General features: G+C 39.1%; 1 protein-coding gene across 3 annotated transcripts in view; it reads left to right on the forward strand.

The window, feature by feature from the left end:
- The window catches only part of HPS5 (HPS5 biogenesis of lysosomal organelles complex 2 subunit 2), a 44,171-nt gene that overhangs the window by 15,730 nt on the left and 7,205 nt on the right, over nt 1-21,236 (forward strand). For 2 of the 3 annotated variants that reach the window (XM_027846791.1, XM_027846793.1), the window contains exons 7-18: nt 1,517-1,729; nt 2,094-2,165; nt 5,901-5,989; nt 9,503-9,681; nt 11,058-11,216; nt 11,897-12,056; nt 13,190-13,313; nt 14,330-14,476; nt 16,996-17,067; nt 17,744-18,315; nt 20,078-20,198; nt 20,875-21,030. In XM_027846791.1, coding sequence (XP_027702592.1) covers nt 1,517-1,729; nt 2,094-2,165; nt 5,901-5,989; nt 9,503-9,681; nt 11,058-11,216; nt 11,897-12,056; nt 13,190-13,313; nt 14,330-14,476; nt 16,996-17,067; nt 17,744-18,315; nt 20,078-20,198; nt 20,875-21,030 — 2,064 coding nt within the window. The remainder of the gene's footprint in view (nt 1-1,516; nt 1,730-2,093; nt 2,166-5,900; nt 5,990-9,502; nt 9,682-11,057; nt 11,217-11,896; nt 12,057-13,189; nt 13,314-14,329; nt 14,477-16,995; nt 17,068-17,743; nt 18,316-20,077; nt 20,199-20,874; nt 21,031-21,236) is intronic. The other variant, XM_027846794.1, reaches the window with a different exon arrangement.

Raw genomic sequence — 21,236 nt, forward strand, 5'->3', positions numbered from 1 at the left:
CCACACTGAACTGTATTCCTCTCCCAGTCGGTGTGATATACCTTTCCAGTCAACCATCCAGGTTGTCTTGGGCTGGAAATTTGTTTCACTCTGTCTTGACTGGGTTGAGAGAAGGGGATGGATGAGAGAGATGCCATAGATGTAGGCTTAATAGAATTTGATAACTAACTGGTTTATAAGAGGAGCAGAAAGGAAGGAGATAAGTCAAAGTTGGCTCAGCTACAGTGAAATTTTCTCTGTATGCTTTTCTGTGTATGTGCTGTATTTCCCTGGGAGAATAGTACACATCTGGAAGATTATGGAAAACATTGACAACATAATATTTAAAATAATTATGCTAATTTTTAATTAGCAATAAGTTTTAATCTACTCCCCACCATTTACCCCCAACAGGCTTTTATTTACTATCAATTCTGAATAATTCAATTCATTAAGCATTTATTAAGCACCTATTAAGCACTGGGGATGTAGAGATAAAAAAGAAATAACTGCTGTTCTCAAGGTGCTTAAAAATAACTCATAAATATATGTAAAATATGTAAAAATGTAAAAAAAAACATTTTTAAGGGACCATTGAGAGAGATCAGGAAAGGTCTCATAGGAGTTTCCACTTAAGCTTAGTCTTGAAGGGAACTGGGGTTTCAACAGGCAGAGGTGGAAAGAGAGAGCCTACCAGTGGTGCTGAGAGGTGCAGGGGCAGGAGGTGGAATGTTGTATATGAGGAACAACATTGGAGTGGTAGAAAGAGGAAAGCACCTTAGAAAGAACTGGCAACCCAGTGAAATGATTTGAGTTTTCCTGTTCCTACCAATGTCTACCCTCTGTTTGAAATGCTAATAAGTAGGAAAGAAGAGGGCCTTGGGTGAAAGAAAGAGGAGACTAAACTTCTTTAGCTAGGCCACATTTCCCCCAAAAGCTCAACCCACAGCAGGCATTTAATACAGGAAGCCTAAGCAACCAAATAAAAATCAGTTAATTGGTCATTTGGAAAACATTTATGAAGCTATTGCATTAGACTCTATTGGTGACATGAAATAGGTAGGTGACATTCCCCTCATTCAAGGAGCTAATTAGAGAATTTATATATCTCTATCTATATCTCTCTGTATAGCTATCTCTCCCATATAATGTATATATAAAACATACAGTATTATATTTTATTGATGAAGACTGGAAATGTCACAGAAATTTAGTGTCAACTGGTCATTACTAGCCCTTTCTAGTGCTTGTGTCTCTGAACTGTTTTGCCTTTATGAAGCAACTAGTAAACGTTTATAAGACAACCTGAAAATAACCTAAAAACATAAAAGAATGTTAGAAATGCTAAACTTTATCAGGCTTTTGGTGTAAGTACAGTTGTATGGTGCCAGTATATTTGAATGCTAGAGGAACAAAAAACAAGGCAGATACCACTGTGGGCTGGGGCTGTTAGGCTTTGTATTGAATTGCTATATTGTTGCTTTTAATCTTGTTATAAACATATATGACTCTCCCCCCCCTTTCTTTTTGTTATTAGGGAAAAGTTTTGGAAAATTGGTACTAAGGAAAGAGATGGAGAATATGGAGCTTGTTTTTTCCCTGGAAGAAGCTCTGGGACTCAGCAGCCCCTAATATATTGTGCCCGCCCTGGCTGTAGAATGTGGGAGGTGAGCTTTGAAGGAGAAGTTCTGAGTACACACCAGTTCAAGAAACTTCTCTCCTCATCACCTCTTCCTGTGATTAATCTAAGGTAGGGAATTGTAGGGCTGGTCTGTGGTCATTTTAGGCCCTTCATGGGAAGGGCTTGGCTTGATATTTCTTGAATGCAAAGTATGTTTTCCAATTAGTCAATTCAAGGATCATTTATTGAGTGCCCTCACTGGATGAAAGACTTGTGTACCTATGATGGAATTTGTTGAAAGGCTGTGTGATAGTAATCATAAAAGACTTTAGTGAGACTCTTATCAGAGTGCATTGAATAAGAACATATTGTCTTATCTGCTATAGTTTTAAGTTTTGTTTTGTTTTTTTTACCCAGAAATTTTCTTTAAACAGTGAAGCAAAAATAAAATGGATGTTCTAAGTCATTAAAAAGGATATTATTTATTTCCTAGATCAGAGCCAGAATTTAATAGTACAGTTGGTTCTTCTCAGTCTTTGACCTTTCCCAAACTCTTATATCTAAGGTAAGCCTCTATTATTACTTTTCTCTTTTAAAAAAATGCATAAACCTTTGTTCACATTTCATTGATTGTCTTTTAAAGTTGTTTTTAATGCCTCAGTTTTTCTTAGAGTAGCCAGTGGCAGAAAAGAATTTATTTATCCCTTAGATATGTCAGTGGAACCAAGAGGCTCCAGAACTGTGTTCCACTTTTGCAATTCCTGTTTTAGCTTTCAAAATAACTCCAGGAGGGGCAGCTAGGTGGTGCAGTGGATAGAGCACTGGCCCTGGATTCATGAGGACCTGAGTTCAGATCTGGCCTCAGACACATAACACTTACTAGCTGTGTGGCCCTGGGCAAGTCACTTAACTCCATTGCCTAGACCCCCCCCCCAAAAAAAATTAATCCAGATATGCATTTTTTGATCTTTTAATTAAAAGGCTCTCTCATAGAAAGACATATTTTGGGCTTATTCTTTAGAAGCTTAATATTTATATCTTTAGAAGTACTCTACTTTTTCTGCCTGACACCCCCAGCTAGGTTGTAGTGGTGTTTGCATTATTATTGTTTTAGCCTGGTATTCCTTGAGAAGTAAACACATGTTGTTTTGAAAATAATTAGTATGGGGTAGCTAGATAGCGCAGTGGATAGGGCACCAGCCCTGGATGCAGGAAGACCTCAGTTCAAATGTGGCCTCAGACACCTGACACTTACTAGCTGTGTGACCATGGGCAAGTCACTTCACCCCATTACCTGGAAAAAAAGAAAGAAAAAGAAAAGACAATAATTAGTGCATCTTGTTTGGACACAAGACACCAACAACCAATTAAATAAACCCCCTTACAAAATACATTCTACCCAAAACAGTTTATCAGTTTTTGAAAGGAAGAGAGGATATGCCTTTTAGTGTGATGATGTGGTACTAACAATGATCATTGTATTTGAACAGTTTTGTTGCCTCTTCATATTAACTTTATCAACATTGTTGTCTTTGTGTATATTGTCCTTTTTGTCCTGCTTTCTGATCTATCCAACCTGTCAACCCCCGAGAAATCCTGTGCCCCTATCCTGCTCTGACTAGCATTTTCTTACTGACCCTAAGAAGATCCCTAAATACCCCAGCAGTTTCTAACTGCCCCTGTTTCTGGACATAGATAGTTCCAAGGACATTTTTGTGACCTTGTTGTTGCAATCCTTCAGCACCTTCAGTACTTCCTTCCTGTGGTTGGGCTGTTCTGTGTATCAAGACTATATGCCCTCTAGCTGTTTCCCATAACCATGCCCCATAAGAATCCTTTCTCCCCTTTGTCTCCAAGCATCCCCCTCTGCATAAGGCGGTGTGTTGTCTCAAATTGCAAGCCTGAGGTTTTTTTTCAGGTTGACAAATCCAACAAGCATTTTTAAGTACATTATGTGAAAGGCACTGTCCTGGGCCTTAGGAATACAAAAGGAAAATGAAAAAAAAACCAAAAAACCAGCCCCTATTCTAAGGAGTTTATGGCTTATCTTCTACAGGATGGGGGAGATTCAGCATATAAACAGCATAATAATAAAATTCGGGAGTAGGAGAGGTTTCTTCTAGGAGGTGGGTACCATTAGTACCATTAGTGAATCTTGAAGGAAACGCAGGGGTCTGGGAAGCAGAAGGGGAAGGAGTGCATTTCAGGGACGAGGATCAGCTGGCACAGAAGTGGTGGTTAGAATCCTGAGAAGCGGCACATATACCAGTTTGGCCAGAAAAGAGTGCATGGTGGAAGTGAATGCCGGGAGTAAGCCTGAGAGAAAGGCTAGAGCTGTACAGTGAAGGGCTTTAAATGACCAGCCTGGGAGCTGGTATTTTATTCTAGAAGCTGGAGGGAGCCACAGGGCACTTTATTGAGCAGGAGAGTAACATGGTCAGACCTGAACTTGCAGATTATTTTAGCAGCTGTGTGAAGGGTGTGTCTGAATCTGAAAGTTGGGAGCCCAAATAAACTGTCAGAATAGTCCAGGTGGGGACGATATGGGGCCTGAACTAGGGTGGTAGCTGTGTGATTTGAGAGAAGAATATGTATGCAAGATGTGTTGGGTAGGTAGAAAGTGGCAACTGGAGAGGTCAAGAGAAAAATCATCTGGCATGTGCAGTGATTAGAGCGCCAGATCTGGAGTCAAGAAGACCTCAGTTAAATTTTACCTCAGACACTTGCTAGCTGTGTGACATTGGGCAAGTCACTTATTTCTGCCTCAGTTTCCTCAACTGTAAAATGGGAATATTAACAGCACCTACCTCCCAAGGTTGTGAGGATCAAATGAGATAATATTTGTAAAGTGCTTTGCAAACCTTAAAGCTCTATATTAATACTAGTTATTATTATTACGAGTCAAGGTTGACTTAAAGTTTTACATTGGGATGATTAGAAGCATGATGGCATCTTTAAAGTAAATAGAGAATACTTCCATTTAGTGCTGTTTTCATATGTTTGTAATCATTGTTAATAATCATCAAACACTTATTGGCTTACTCTGTGCCAGGCATTGTTCAAGGTGCTGAATTTTGTTCTTTTGGTTCTGTTTTCTTCATTTTCTTTTTTGGTGAGGCAATCGGGCTTAAGTGACTTTCCCAGAGTCACACAGCTAGTAAGTGTCAAGTGTCTGAGGCCAGATTTGAACTCAAGTTCTCCTGACTCCAAGGCTGGAGCTCTATCTACTGCACCACCTAGCTGCCTCTGCTTTCTTCATTTTGCGTACTTCATACAAGTCATCTCATGTTTCTCTGACTTTTTCATATTCATGATTTCTTATTATGCTTTGACATCCATTCTATTTATATACTATCATTTGTTTAATTATTTCCCAGTTGACGGGCACCCACTTTATTTGCAGTTGTTTTTTTTCCTTTACCACAAAAAGTACTTCTGTAAATATTTTGGTGTCTATAAGACCATTTTTTTGTGTCTTTGATCTCCTTGAAGTAAATGCCCAGGAGAGGGAGTTACTGGCTTAAAGGATGTTAACAGGTTAGTAACTTTTTTCACATAATTTCAAATTATTTTCCAGAGTGGTTGGACCATTTTCTAGCTGTGCCAACAGTATATTAGTTGTTGCTATGCCCATGGCTTGTCCATCATATCCTATTATCATTCTCTCTCATTTTTGTCAGTTAGATGGATATGAGGTGAAAATCCTCAGTTATTTAATTTGCATTTATTGGTGCTTTGGAACATTTTTTCGTAAGGTGGTTACATTTCTTCTTTTGAAAACTGAATATCCTTTGGCAATGCATTTATTAGAGAATGGTTCTTGGCCTTTCTTGTATATCCTAGAGAGCAGACTTACAACAGAGATATTTGAATGCATAGATATATTTTCCCCTATTGAAAACTTCTTTTTAGTCTAGGTGCATTGATTTTGTTCATGCAGAAACCTTTTAATTGTATGGAATTGGAATTGTCTATTTTGACTTTTATTCCTTGAGGCTTTTCTAAAAGACAGTTTTTTCTTTTCACAAAGATTTCATATTTTTCTTTATAATTTAGAATTTCCATTGCGTTTGGCTAAGTTTCAATGAATCACTAGTTTTAGTAGGTGTGGTAGGTATTATGATTTTTTTTAGCTAGATCACCAATTGTCTGCTGCACTCACAGATTTGCCTTCCTTTCTCATATGAGTGGCAGAATTCTTGGGAATTTTAGGGTAGACCTGTATATCCTAATGCCCTAGAAACAGGACGTACACATGCACAAAGCCTTTAGCTCTTTTGATGCCTGTTTTTTCTTACAGTGAGCAGTATGTCTTGACTTGGAATGAAAGAGGCATTTATATTTTTATTCCGCAGAATGTTCAAGTTCTTCTTTGGAGTGAAGTCAAAGGTAACCATTGCTTTTGTGCCATTATGTACTTTTAAAATTGTTCATTCAATACACATTTTTTAAATCATCTTCATATAGAAGCCTGTGTTTGTCAGTGGGAGAAATCCAAAAAGAAATAAGATTTGTTTCCTGCCCTCTCTTCAGGGGTTTAGTAATCTTTTATTCGTGTGAAAGGTTTATTACTATAGATAGATTTTTCTTGAATGAATGAAAAATCACTTATTAAACACATGTTATGTGCAAATCACTTTGCTAAGTTTTATCGGTACAAATAGAACACCACTGTCCCTTCCCTGTAGGAGCTCACATTCTAATGTGGGAGACAGCACAGCTAGATGAAAGGTTTCAGCTGCAAGATGGATAGAAAGGTCCCCTGGTTTTTAGGGGGCAGTCATAGAACAGATGCTCATGCCTCTTCTTTTGTGTCATTTCCACTGATAAAATCACATCAGTTTTTGATGCTATACCAATTTTCAGTGCCAGGGACTTTGGTGACAAGAACTTTCTTTTCTGGGCCTTGAATAGCTGTGGTTGTAGCCTCTCTGGGAGCCGCTGCTAGGCTGCATCTCTCTTTTTTTTTTTTTTTTGGCTAGGCAGTGGGGTTAAGTGACTTGCTCAGGGTCACGCAGCTAGTAAGTGTTATGTGTCTGAGACCAGATTTGAACTCAGGTCCTCCTGAATCCAGGGCCGGTGCTCTATCCACTGCGCCATCTAGTTGCCCCTGGCTGCATCTCCAATAGGGATTGCTGCCCAGCATAAAGCTAAGGACACTGGTCTGGAAGCATGGATCCAAGGCTTTAGGCTCAAAGCCCTGGGCTATCTCCATCCGGGTCTGAGGGGAGATGGTATTCAGAGTTGTGGGGGTGTTTGACTGTCCTGGCACCTGATGCCTCCCTCCTGCCTCTTTTTCAGAGACCTTGCTGCTCAACAGGGCTCCAATAAGGATGACCTGCTCTTACCCTGGCCCTTAGCCCTTCAGAAGTGGAACGAGTAATAACATTTGTTCTTTGAAGTTCCATATAGTTATTCATTTATTATATTCATTCATTCATATAGTCATTTCCTGCATATTGCCTGTAGAAAGGAATTTCTGCAATGTCCTTTTTTGACATAAGGCTGATGCTTAATAGATTGTTTCTTGACACATTTCTTAGTAATCCTTAACTGTCCTCAATCAACCTTCAATCTTAAATTGTTTTCCTGTTAGTTCTGAATATAATTAACTCACTTTGACTCTTCCTCATTCTTTATACCTTTAGTTAAAAACCCTTCTGAGTTCCAGTTTGGGGCTTCAGGGAAGCTTGGGGGTCAGGCAGTGGCTCCCTTTCAGATGTCATGGCCAGCTTGTTGAGTTTGCTTTTGCTATTAGTGAATGAGTAGGGTTAGCATTCCTGATCGTTAAGAGGGTCCTTGTTTGTGTTACTTCCTAATTCCCTTATTTCCTTCCTGCCTTATGGAAAAGAAACAAGAGAAAGTCAACAGTAATCCCAGGAATAATGCTCCCCTCAAAGTTCCCTCTGTCAGGCAGTTTTCAAGCCCCTCCAAACTCACCTCTTCTGTGAGGCATTTAGTTGTAGGAATTTGCTGTAATTCATTTGCATGAAGTAGTTAAACATCACCTTCCCCAAAACTTTTACAATCTGGATTCTGACATAAACTACCTCCTTCTAAATGAATGAATTCTACAGAGATAAAAGGTTTCTCATTACTTTTCATTTACAATCCCATGTAGTTTACTTGACACTGAAGTAAGGAAGCACACAAATGATGATATTTACTTATAATTCTGTTTTAATCTTTTGTCTGATTGCATAATAACTATCACAATAAAGACCATAAGGTCATAGATCTTAAGTCGTAAGGAAGGAATGAGAGAAGGGAACAAGCATTTATTTATTTTTTATTGAACAATTTATTTATTAATTTTTAGCTTTCAACATTCACTTCCATAAGATTTTGAGTTTCAAATTTTCTCCCCCTCTCTCTCCTCCCCGCTTCCCAAGAGGGCATGCAATCTGATATAGGCTCTACTTATACATTCACATTAAGCATGTTTTTACATTAGTCATGATGTAAGGAAGAATTAGAACCAATGGGAGGAACCACGAGAAAGAAGAATCAAAACAAAGCAACAAAGGAAAAGGAGAGCAAATAATATGTTTTCATCTGTATTCAGATTCCATAGTTCTTTCTCTGGATGTGGATAGCTTTTTCCATCGTGAGTCTTTTGGAGCTGTTTCAGATCCTTGCATTGCTGAGAATAGCTAAGTCATTCACAGTTGATCATCACACGATATCACTGTTACTGTGTACAATATTCTCCTGGTTCTGCTCACTTCACTCAGCATCAGTTCATATAAGTCTTTCCAGGTTTTTCTGAAGTCTGCCTGCTCATCATTCTTATAGCACAGTAATATTCCGTTACATTTATGTACCACAGCTTGTTCAGCCATTCCCCAATTGATGGGCAGCCCCTCAATTTCCAATGCTTGGCCACCACAAAAAGAGCTACTGTAAATATTTTTGTACACGTGAGTCCTTTTCCTGTTTTTATGATCTCTTTTGGGATACAGCCCTAGAAGTGCTATTGCTCAGTCAAAGGGCATGTACAATTTTATAGCCCTTTGGCCATAGTTCCAAATTGCTCTCCAAAATAGTTGGATCAGTTTTCACAACTCCACCAACAGTGCATTAGTGTTCCAATTTTCCCACTTCTTCTCCAGCATTTATCATTTTCTTGTTTTGTCATGTTAGCCAATCTGATAGGTATGATGTGGTACCTTAGAGTTGTTTTGATTTGCATTTCTCTAATCAGTAGTGATTTAGACCATCTTCTCATATGACTGTAGATATCTTTAATTTCTTCCTCAGAAAACTGCCTGTTCGTATCGTTTGACCATTATCAATAGGGGAATGACTTGGAGCAAGCATTTATTAAGCACTTACTATTTGCCAGGCACTGTTAAGTGCTTTACAAATATTGTCTCATTTGATCTTCACAACAACCTTTGGAGCTACCCAAGGGGCTATTATTTATCCTCATTTTACAGTTGAGGAAACTGAGGCAGACAGAGGATAAGTAACTTGTCCAGGGTTATACAGCCAAGTTAGTCTAAAGCAGGATTTGAACTCAAGTTCAGACACCTAGCTTCTAGGCTTCTAGTCTAGCTTCTTTATTTTATAGGTGAGAAAATTGAGGCCTAGGGGAGGTTATGTGATTTTCCCAATATCGGACAGATAGTAAGTGTCAGAGGCGAGATTTGAACTTGGCTCCTCTGGCTCTAGAATTAGTGTTCCCCCTCTCCCCCAAATAATACTGCTTCTTTTTATATCAGGTCAGTTAAACCATCCTTTGACCTTCTTCCTGCATCATATTTTATTGGGGGCGGATTTCTCAGTGCATTTGACAAAGAAGCCTTGGTCCCTTTAGTTTATCCTGAAATACATTGTTTAAACTTTGCCTGGAGTGACAAGATAACATGAATGATGAAGTCTTTTTTTTTTTCCTCAAAGATATTCAGGATGTGGCTGTTTGCAGGAATGAACTGTTCTGTCTCCACACAAATGGAAAAGTCTCCCATTTGTCCCTATTGTCCGTGGAGCGCTGTGTGGATCGCCTGCTTAGGAAAAGCTTGTGGGCTTTGGCTACCCATACTTGCCTTCTGTTCCAAAACTCCATTGTCCTTGGCCGAGTGAGTTAGAGAACCAATAAGTTGTTGTCATTATTCTACCCTTATAGGTTGTCCATTAAATATTTATACTTAGCCTTTTCTACACGTGCCTGTTTCCTAATGATTGAAGCACAGTATTGTCAGTTAACAAAAATTTACTAATAGCAAATTAGTAGTGCCAAGCACTGAGCTAAGTGCTAGAGATCAAAAAGAAAGGCAAAAGTGAGGTCCCTCCATTCAGGGAGCTCACATCCTGCTGGGAGAGACAACATGGAAACAGCTATGTGCATATAAAGTATAGAGAGAGCAGCGGGAGAATCATCTCAGAGGGAAGGCACTAAGGAGGGACATAGGGGAGAGCAGATCTGGAAGGCCCTGATCTGATCTTGGAAGGAAACTGGGGAAGCCAGAAGGAGACAGTGAGGAGAGAGAGCCAGGAGATGGGTTGGTGTGTGCAAGCAACAGTAATAAGGTGTGGGGTGCTGGATCATAAAATACATGGAGCAGGAATAGAAGGTAAGAAGACAGGAGAGGTGGGAGGGGGCCAGGTTATGAATGGCTTTAAATGCCAAATCATTTTACATTTGATCGTGGAGGTAATAGGGAGCCACTGGAGATTATTGAGTGGGGGTATGTGACAATCTCAACCCTGTGCTGTAGGAAAATCAATTTGGCAGCATTGTGTAGCATGGGTTGGAGTGAGGAGAGACATGAGGAAGGGAGATGAATTAGAAAGCTCTTATAATAGTCCAGGTGTGGGAACTTTCACTAGGGTAAGGCTGAGTGAGTGGAGAGATATATGAGAGATGTTGGGATCAGGTTATGAAGGGCTTTAAAAGCTAAAGAGAGGAATACATACTTTATCTTAGAGGCAACAGGGAGCCACTGGAGTTTATTGAGCTGAGGAGTAACATCATTGTTTCTGTGCTGAAGGAAAATCACTTTGGCAGCAATGTGGAGGATGGCCTGTCATGTGGGGAGAAACTTTAGGCAGAGAGACCAATTAGTAGGCTGTTGTCATGATCTGTATGACAGGACCATATCTGGTGGTGACTGGGATAGCTCTTTAAGTTTCGTTTAAAAGCAAAATTTAGCCAAAGTTCAATTCAAACTTATCTTTTAGGTCTTCCTTTCTTTTATTAGAAATGATTTAAAAGTGGGGATGATAATTTTCATGTCTATTATGACTAATTACATCATTGATTCCTAAGTTATCTTAAGTGTGTTCATAGTCGTTTGTCTCCTTGTTGGGCATTATTAGAAGATGTTTATGTTAGGCTTGTCTGCCATGTTATTTATTTGAATACACGTCTTAGACTAAACACAGGGGTACCCATCCAGTCTGCTGTAGCAGCTAAGCAAGGGCATTAATGGATGTTTTCTTACCATTTTCTTAGGCAAGAAAAACTTTACCTCTTGACAAGTTGGAGCACTTGAAGTCACAACTGGATACCACAACCCACAGTGATCTAATTGTTCAACTGGAAGAATTTATTTCAAAATTGGAACCTTTAGATTCTGCCTGCAGCAGTAGGAGAAGCTCCATTTCCTCACATGTAGGTGTGCTTGACTCTCACAAACTTAGCGATTATAGAGTATGATTTGTCCACATTAGGTTGAGCACAGTCAGAGTCACATTCCTGGGACGTCCTTCTTTCTTTCCACATAATAGCTTTCTTCAGACACTTCTTTAGGCTGAAGGCCAGCGAAATGAGATTGTCATTTGTGTTTCTGTACTGAGTTAGTTGGTTTCCATTCTCAAATACATCTGCTTTTTTGTTTCCTTTCAGGCTATTTAGTTCTTAAAGTTCTTAAAGTTCTTTAGAACTTAAGCCATCGGTTCAGTTGATCCCAGTTATTTTCAGTGCAGCTAAATTCTTTAAAGATATTATCTAATTTCATGTGCACTATCACCACCAGGCCTTTTTTGGGAATAAGGAATATTTGTCCATTTTACTTATGGAAAAACCAGGTTGAGTGGGGTTAAGTGATTCCATTAGAGGTTCAAAGTAACTTTCCCAATAGCTGGAAATGAAATGGAAATCCTAACCTTTCTTCATTAGTTTGCTGCTTCAACTGTGGCTTTTACTGGACACAGAGGAAATAAACCAAAGGTCACTGATGTCGAATGCTGAAAGTAGAGGTCTTCTTCCATTTTAAGCCTTTCAAACAAAAAACCCGAAAACATGTAATTAAGCCAGGGTGATTTGGTTTTATGTGATTGTTTTATTTTTAGGAAAGTTTCAATATCTTAGACTCTGGCATTTATCGTGTCATTAGTCGAAGAGGCAGCCAGTCAGATGAAGACTCTTCTTCCCTTCATAGCCAAACACTTTCAGAAGATGAGAGACTTAAGGAATTCACAGTACAGCATGAAGAAGACCGCCCAGACCAGGGTAATGGCTCCCAAAGCGATGGGGCTTCCTATTGGTGGAAGTGCTTAGGAATTCTGGTGTCTGTCTATACTAGCCCAGTACCCATAATTTTCCATTTTTCTTTTTTAAAAATTTTATTTGTGTTCTGTTCACTCTATTGACTGGATTCTTTTTAAAGTTTTATTGATGATGCCTTTTGTTTTTTTTTTTTAACAGTGTCATTTCTAGATATATTGTTTCAATCTACCCCAAGACTTTCCTTGTCCAGGAAAGAAACATTTAAGCAAAACCAAATTACACAGTGCCCATGTCTGATAGTATGTGCATCATTCTGCATTCTGTAGTCTTCCACTGTGTGTTCATTATTGCTTTGGTTGACAGACATCAGCTAAGCCCTTAGTAACGTTTTAGGAAGAGAGGGTTTAATTTGTAAGTAGATTCTCTTTGTTACCTTTAGGCTAAAATTTGCTGTTGCTAAGCCAAACCCCTTAATTCTGACCCAACCAGATGCTGGGAAAATATAGGCGTACAAAGATAGTGGCCTTGGGGTTTTTTCCTCCTGGAGGAACCCTAATACTCTTTAAGGATTGAAAAATAATCACTGTGGGGGTTTCCTTTACTATGTTGTGCTCAAATATTTTAAAGTCAAATGATCTGTTGAGAGAGAGTTTAATTGAGATTCTAGTCCTTTTTGGACTGGTAATGGAGGGCACAGTTCATCTGGGTTTCCAGAGCGTTTTGTGTGTGAGGAGAAGGCTGCACCATGTGTTAGGTAGATAAAAAATTTAGGTCCCTCACAGTCTCTGCCCTTTATGACTCTGCTGTTGAGTAGGGAGATATGACACAATTACCCTTGATTACTTCATCACAGAGAGCAACTGGAAGATGAAGAGGAAGACCCTGAATTGTTAGGAAAATAAGGGCCATCTCTCAGTACTCATTGCCTCACCTTTTTGTGGGTGGTGGTATGGGTCCATCCCACAAACCTGTGTTCTGTCTCTTCCTATTTGGGCCTCTCATAATTTGGGTTTTTGTTTTTACTTCCTCTGGTCATTCATTTCAAACTTTTTTTATTTTTTTAAAGATGGGAAGGCCTAGTGTGATCAAATTTTGTTTTTCACACTGCTCCTTCCTCCCCCAATTCTGTTTGTCAGACACTGTATCTCATGCTTCAGTGACAGATGAGTCAGATCGGAATGAAGCTTTTCTTCCATTTGGCATTCCATTATCATTTCGTTCTTCATCTCCTCTCGCCTCTCTTCAGGCTGTCAAGGAAAGGTATATTGTTCTTCAATCCTTTTTAAAAAAATTTATCCTCAGTCATCACATTAACATTTCAATAGGTATAGAAAAAATTTATTAAATGGAGAAAGTTCAAAGCTCTAGCTTTCCTAGCCAGGAAGATGCTGCCTTTACTTAGTCTTGAGGAAGCGTGTGAGCAGATGAATATATGGTTTGTCTCAGATATAGGATGCATATGTAGGGCTCTTTCTTCTTCTTGCAAACAAGTATAAGCTTTCATTGGATTTAGTAGTAGGAAAGAACAATTCTCAATCTATTTCTGGCCTTTTCTTGATTGATCTTGCCTTAAATTGAGTTCAAAATTGAGAAATTAATCCTGATTCTTATTTCTTGCTGAACTATAGGTCAGTATTTGGGCTTTGGAAAACAAATTGTGGACGGGCATTCACAAGTTGTCTTAATAGAAGCCTTTGTTCCATTGCTTAAATGACTGTCTAGATCTAATTAGATATAAATTTTAATCATTGTGATGGCTATAGTAGTGGTTGCCTAAATAACCATTGAAAGTCTATTGAAGCAATTCTGTATTCTGATCTGTCTTGAAGGGGACAGGTGGCCACATAGCCCACTTTAATTGAAACAAATATTGAAGCACATATGGAATAAAATAATTTATTTTAACCATCATCCACAACGATATTTTCTCTGCATCTTTTAATAAATTCAATTCAATTCACCAAACATCTATTAAACACCTGCTATGTGCATGGCACTGGGAGAGGTGAAGAGATGATTGAAACATGGTTCAGCCCGCATGGACCTTACAGTCTATTAAGAAAGGAAGTAAAACATTGGAACATGAATCTTACTTGGGTCAGAGATGAAGTATGTGGTTGATGGGGAAGTTATACTGAGCATATTTTTTTTTCCTTTATAAACAAAGTCCAACCCCAGTTATAGAAGCTGCTGTGGTACAAGCCTCAACTTTAGAATCATTTATTCTCTGATCATAGAAATTCTTTTACGTGAACTCTTTGACATTTGACTTCCAGTGTTTCTAGTTTTGTGCGGAAAACTACTGAAAAGATTGGCACGCTTCATTCAAATCCTGATTTGAAAATGAGAACTGAACCTGGAGGTGAGCAGCCTCACGAGGAGGATGCTAACATAATGGCCTGTCCCCAGGAAGATGAAAATGAGTAAGTCTTAACTATATTTAACCTGTATGCAAGAATGCAAAATTGACTTGCTAAAATGGAATAAGACTTTACAGTAGCAGAGTTGGGTGTACCCTCATTGACAGAAAGAGGGCTGAACTTTGATTCAGAAAGAAGAGGGTTCCAGGCCTGTCTCTGATACTTAATAACTGTGTGACCATGGGAAAGTCGTCTAATCTCTCTGAGCCTCAGTTTCCTTCTCAATAAAGTATTTTCTGTAGAACCTACCTCATGGTACTGTGAGGTTCATGTGGGATTTTACTTGCTAGTCTACAGTATTGCCAGAATTAGTGGTACATAAATGCTATCAGGTGTTTCATCATGGCCAGCCACCTTTTTTGAGCCACCCTTTAATTGGTCCATTTGATGAGCTAGGAAATTTATTAGACATTCTTGACATGGCTAGGGAGCTGGAATGCCATCTAGTCCAGCTTCCTTATTTTGGAGCTGTCAGTGAACAAGTCTTTACTAAGTGCTTACCATGTGTTAGGCACTGTGCTAAGCCAAGCACAATCTAAAGGGGGAGAAAACATGCAAACAACTATGTTGAGACAAGCTATATACAGGAAATAATCAACAGAGGGAAGGTGTTAGCATTACGGGCCATCAGAAAAGTCTTATTGCAGAAGATGGGATGTTAGCTGGGACTTGAAGGAAGCCTGGGAAGCTGGGAGACAGATGAGAGGAAAGAGCATTCCAGGGATGGAGGACAAGAAGTGAAAAATGCCCAGAGGTGAGAGATGGAGTGTCTAGTGTGAGGACAGCTGGAAGGCCAGTGTCACTGGTAGAGTGCTGGTAAGGAGTAAGAAGACTGGAAAGGTAGGAAAGGGCCAGGTTTTAGAGGGCTTGAAAAGCCCTAGTGAGGGCTAGGGAGGTTGGATCACATGGGCAAGGTCATACAGATCATGTGATCACAAATTTAGATGTGGAAGAGACCCTGGACATGTTGGAATCCAACCCTTCAGTTAGCAGATGAGGAAACTTCACAGAGAGTAAGCAGTAGAGGCTGAGTCTGAACCGAGACGTACTCTTTGCAGCTGTGCTATCCAACTGTTCTATTAGTTTCTCAACAGATAGTGTTTTGCATCCTTCCTGGTGAGGTACGATTGTGTTACAGATGAGCTTGGCAGCAAGAAGCATGTGTGTTTCCCTTGTGTAGGCCCCTAGTGTCCTCTCCTCACCATACGGGGAGATGGGCACTGTGAGCTCCTGAAAGGCTGAAGTTGTTTTCTGTTCTCAGAAACTGTTTAAAGCTCCAGCCCTAGGGGCAGCTAGGTGGTGCAGTGGATAGAGCACTGGGCCTGGAGTCAGGAGGACATGAGTTCAGATGTGGCCTCAGACCACACACTTGATACTTACTACCTGTGTGACACTGGGCAAATGACTTAACCCCGAAAGAAAGTAAAGCTCCAGCCTTAATCAGTGTATTGACTTCTCCTACATACTTCTTATCCAGATCTTCTAGCTGTGTCCTTCTGGGCAAGGCACTAAATGATTTCAGTGTTCAGCGTCCTCATCTCTAAAGTGAAGGTAATAATACATTCTTCTGCCTCGCTGTATTGTTGTGAGGAAAGTTCATTGTTAACCTGAAAGTGCTAAATAAATATGAATTAATATACCTTATGTTAAACAAGGGGAAATCAGGTCAACAAGCATTTATTAGACACTCATTATGTGCCAGTGACTATCCTAAGCACTGGAGATACAAATGAGGGCCAAACCAGTGGGAGTAAAAGAAAGATACCTGGAAAATACTTCTTGGACCATGAAATACCTGCCCGTAGGAGGCTTCTTCTTCTCTCTCGATTGGCTGTAGAGCATATTCTGGTTCCCTCTTCCTTTGTTCTCATTTCACTTGCTGTGAAAAGTATTTGAATATTAATTTTTATGTTGGCCCCTTACCTTCTGATTGATGACTTCTGAAAGAACCATTAGTAAAATACCCATTCAAATGGGGCCCAGTGCTTGGTTGTAATTCACAGGCAGCTTGATAGGAAAAAGACCAGAGGGGCTGTGAATCTGTAGTGGGTTGACTGTCCACTCCAGCTGACTTTCCAGGGATTCTGCTTGGGGAGGGTCAAGGCAACATGTCGAGAACTTTCTTTCCTCAAGCAGAGGGAGCTGCTAGAGAGTCCTGATCTGACAGCATACATTTGGTCCCTAACGCACCGTTTACATGGCTCAGGGGCAGCATGATGTTGTAGAGAGAATGCTGTCCTCAGAGCTCTGGTTCTGTTTGACTATTCCTTGACTGTGAGATTGGAATAGGGTCCTGGTCTAAGCATTGGGGGAAGCTTTATAAAAAATCCTGAGAGGGCAGCTTGGTAGCTTCCCTCTATGGAGCTCAGCGAATCTGTGCAGGTATTACCTGTGAAGGATTGGGAGAGGTATATAAGCTTTTTATTCCCATAGACAGTACTTTGGCACCGTCATCAGGTACCCCAAACCAGCACCTCCCTTTTTCTGTGGTCATCATGCTTATTTTTTATATTTCTTTTTAGGAGAGACGTGAAAAGTCAGTCTTCAGAAGAAGAGAAGTTACAAGAACTCAATGCAGCAACTACTGAGACAGTGTAAGAAAGGATTTTAATAACTTCACTGAACTGAGTTGTAAATAAAAAATTATAGCCACTAGGAAAGACTTTGTGAGACCAGCAGCAGCTGCTGCACCGAGGATCTTGGATGGGATTACCTAATGGGCAGTGAAGCGACACAGTCCCCTATCATGCTTTTAAATGTATATTCTGTGGGAATGATTGGGCATCTTCTTGTTGGGAAAATAGTCAAGAATTGAAAATTAATAGTAATGCTTATTTATTGGGGGGTAATTATGTAGTTACTGATTATTTGCTTTTAAATTTTTTTGAAGTCTTCCTGAAAATTTTTTGAAAATGATTTTTTTAAAAATAAATTTTTATTGATAAATCTTATTGATAAGTTTTTTTTAGTATCATCATAATTATCCTTCCCACAGTATACTTTCCTAGAGCCATACCATGTAACAAATAGTATTTTTTTAGAATCTCAAAAAAAGAAAAAAAAAAGAGGGAAATAAATCAGCACAATTAATCAATAAGTTGAAAAAGTCGGAAAATGTGCAATGTAATATGTAACACATGTGGACCTTTCACCTCCACAGAGGGGTTGGTTGGGAGTGTCCTCTCATATCTATTCATAATACTGCTTGGTCTTTGTAATTTTTTTACGTTCACTTTTGGGTTTTTTTGGGCATTCTTCCTTCTTATGCAGATTGAAGCTTCAAGATCCTCAGGTTCTATTTCAGCCTACGTCTCTGAGACTGGTTCTACAGGAGTGGCTTTTACACTTAGAAAAAGCATTTGCAATGGAGGATCTTTCCAGCATTTCAGAGGCTGTCAGCCCACATGCAAAGACAGACCAGGATATGCCTTTGCTTGATGAATCTAAAAAAGAAATTTTAGAAGCAAATATTGGACAAGAACAAAATAGTTGTTCAGAGGGTGAAAATTCTGTAGGCAGAATAACAAATGAACCAGTAAACTCTTTGAGAGAAACGTCAGATGACCTTTTTCGAATACATGCACCGTGTTCCATAGAAAACAGTCTTCAGAAGAACCTGGCTGAACTGACAACTCTGTGTCTGGAGTTAAATGTATTTAGTTCTAATGTCACATGTGTAAACATGGATCAAGATTTACAGCAGACCATTTCGGGGATTCCTGCTTGTCAGTTTATAAAGAAGTACTTTTTTCTGTTGGACTTGGAAAGAGTAAAGCAATGTGTCAAGATTAGATACTCTGACAGTCCCAGGGTTTGGGATACTTATGTTGAAGGGCTGAAAGGTAATGTTTTTTTCTCTTTTCACTTTGGAGAATGAAAGATTGAAGGAAAGGGAGACATAACATTTTAGATTATAGGATTTTGAAAAATAATTGAGAAAGAAGTTTGTAGTACTTCTTAACCCAGCCTACAACCTTCCTTTTATGCTTAATTTAGTTTTAAAAAAAAATTCTTAAATTTTTATTTACCTTATTTTTAGTTAAACATTTTCCTCCTCTTCCCTCTTCTCCCCTACCATTGAGAAAGGAGGAACAGTAAAACTGTTGTAAACATGTATAGTTAAGCAAAACAAATTGCTGCATTGGCCATGTCAAAAAAAAAAAAACCAAACAAGTCAATCTGTACTCTAAATCCATTATGTTTTTTAGGAGGTAGCTAGCCTGTTTCGTTATGAGTATTCTGGAATCATGATTGGTCATTGTGATTATTTAAGTTTTTCAAAGTTGATTGTCTTTGTAGTATTGATGTTGTTGTATAAATTGTTTTCCTGGTTCTGCTTAGCCTTAACGTGAGTTCATACAAATCTTCCCAGTTTGTATGAAACTATCACCTTCATCCTTTTTTATAGCAGAGTAGTTTTCCATGGTGTTTTTATACTGTAACTTCTTTAGTTATTCTATTTAGTTATTTAGTTATTCTGAGGGGGATGGACACCCCCTCAATTTCTAATTCTTTTGTCACCACAAACAGCTGCTATAAATATTTTTGTGCATGTGGGTCTTTTTCCTCTTTAATCTCTTTGGGTATGGACCTAATAGTGGTATTGCTGGGTGAAAAGCTATGCTTTTGGGGCATGGTTCCAAATTGCTTTCCAGAATGGCTGGACCACAGTACAGCTCCACCAATAGTGCATTTTAATTGAGTGTTATTTTTTTTTTAAAAGAAGCTTTCCAATTTCTGTTTAAAAGAAGCTGAGGTGTATTTTAAGGAATGGTAGGTGAAGTTTACTTACTGTGTGACCTTTTCTATAAAATGGGGATAGTGATACTGTTTGTACAGAGTTGTTGTGACTACCAAAGAGAATGTATTGTAGGCACTTTATAAAACATGAAGTGTTACACAAATATAAACTATAACATAAGATATAATTCTGATTTTGCCCAGGCATTATATTGCCATATATTAATATCTTTGTCAGTACTGAGTAATCTTTGTTCTATATGCACATTAGGACTTTATACTTAGGACAATCCTGCCATTATTCAAAACATTTTGGAACTTTTAAAAGCTATTTTCCTGGCTATATAGTTGTTTTATTTTTCATCCAGTTTGATCACCTCCTTTCTTCCTATTCCCTTCTCCTTGCCAAGTGACTTAATTGTTTCAAAATCAAATCTCTCAGAGGAGGAAGAATGGCCAACAGCGAAATTAATCAAACACTGATCTCTAATGGCAATTCCCAAGATGCTTTCAGCACTGTTAGCCCTCCTTGGAATGAGAGTCTGGCTTCCTGAGGGAGCTGCTTGGTAGGGGGTAGTGCTCCTTTGGGAATTTAGTTTGGTAGATTTGTTTAAAAATGTCATATTCCCTTATAATTTTATCTTGCACAATCTCTTGGATTTTAAAAATTTTCTATGTGCCTGCCTTTTCTTCTCAACTAGATTGTAAATTCTTTGAGAGCAGGGACCATGTGATATTTGATCCTCCACACAGTGCATAACACAAGGATATATGTATAACAGGAACTTAGTGTTTGTTGTATGAATGCATCACTAGTGTGTACTACTAAATGAGGGAAGACAAGAAGACTGTTTTGTTTTTCAGAAATGGCATGTTCCAGTCCTGTGCCTCTAGAGATGGAAGATGGAGATATGCTGACAGTGTTAAAGTTCTTAGATGACTTGGCCCGTTCACACAGCCCTCTGTTTATGGCCCATGTCATCAGGCAGGTTGTCTTTCATGGTTCTTTCTGGGATGCTGCAGTCCATGCATTTATCTAGGATCTCCTCAGGTGCTGAACTTCTATGTGGTTATATAGTTGAAAACTTTTAAATCACTAGTTGGTAATATTCTTTCACTCAAAAAACCTTTTATGTAGTATAGTAGCTCTGGCACTAAGCTAAAATCGTGGCCCCTTTGCTTTTGTACTTTAGAGAAAATGGATCTGGCTCTTGTCTAGATGTAAATCAAAGAGCTAGCTTGTTTCAAGGCAGGGGCTTGTGTTGGATGAAGAACTCAAAAGGCCACGGGCTGATGTATGGAGGACACAAGTGTTGTACCTAGTGTTGGCATGGGGAGTTGGGGTATTGGAATGAGAATAGGAATGGGCTTTTCTGTTTGTGTTGTACATTAAACCAACCAAACATGAAATTTGTTCTTCTCGTCCCTAGAGAACAAAGCTAGGACCAGTACAAGTTAGATATATTCCAGCTCAGTAATAAAGAAGAACTTAGAATAGACCTGTCAGAAAATGAAATGGGCTGTTTTGGGAAGTAATGGAGGTATTCAAGTGAAGGTTCAGTCACCACTGACCCAGGAGGTAGAGGGAATTCATGCTCTTTGGATTACTTAGATGACCTGTGGGGTCCTTAACATCTCAGAGAGTCTGTGATTCTTTGTAGGCTTTATGAAAAGTTTGGGGAAAAAGCCCTCAGGTGCTTGGTCAAGTTCTTCCCATCCATTATGCCATCAGATGTCATGCAGCTTTGTCGGAATCATCCAGCCCACTTTTTAGTCTATTTGGACAGTCTTGTGAAATCAAAACCTGAAGATCAGAGGTGAGTGACAAATGGTTTTCCTTTTCATATAGAAGCTATTTAAATTATTCCTTTATGACTACAGCAGGACTGAGGAAGAAACTTGGGCACTTGACTGAATTTAATCTTGGTCTGTGAGCTGAGATGTGGTAGACCCAACTTAAACTTGTGGTAGCAAAAGTGCAAGCTGTCTTTTAAAGTCTTATCTTTTGCATCAAACTAAATAG

This window comes from Vombatus ursinus, unplaced genomic scaffold (genome assembly GCF_900497805.2).
Source record: "Vombatus ursinus unplaced genomic scaffold, bare-nosed wombat genome assembly UNPS02015202.1, whole genome shotgun sequence".
NCBI classification, from domain to species: Eukaryota; Metazoa; Chordata; class Mammalia; order Diprotodontia; family Vombatidae; genus Vombatus; species Vombatus ursinus.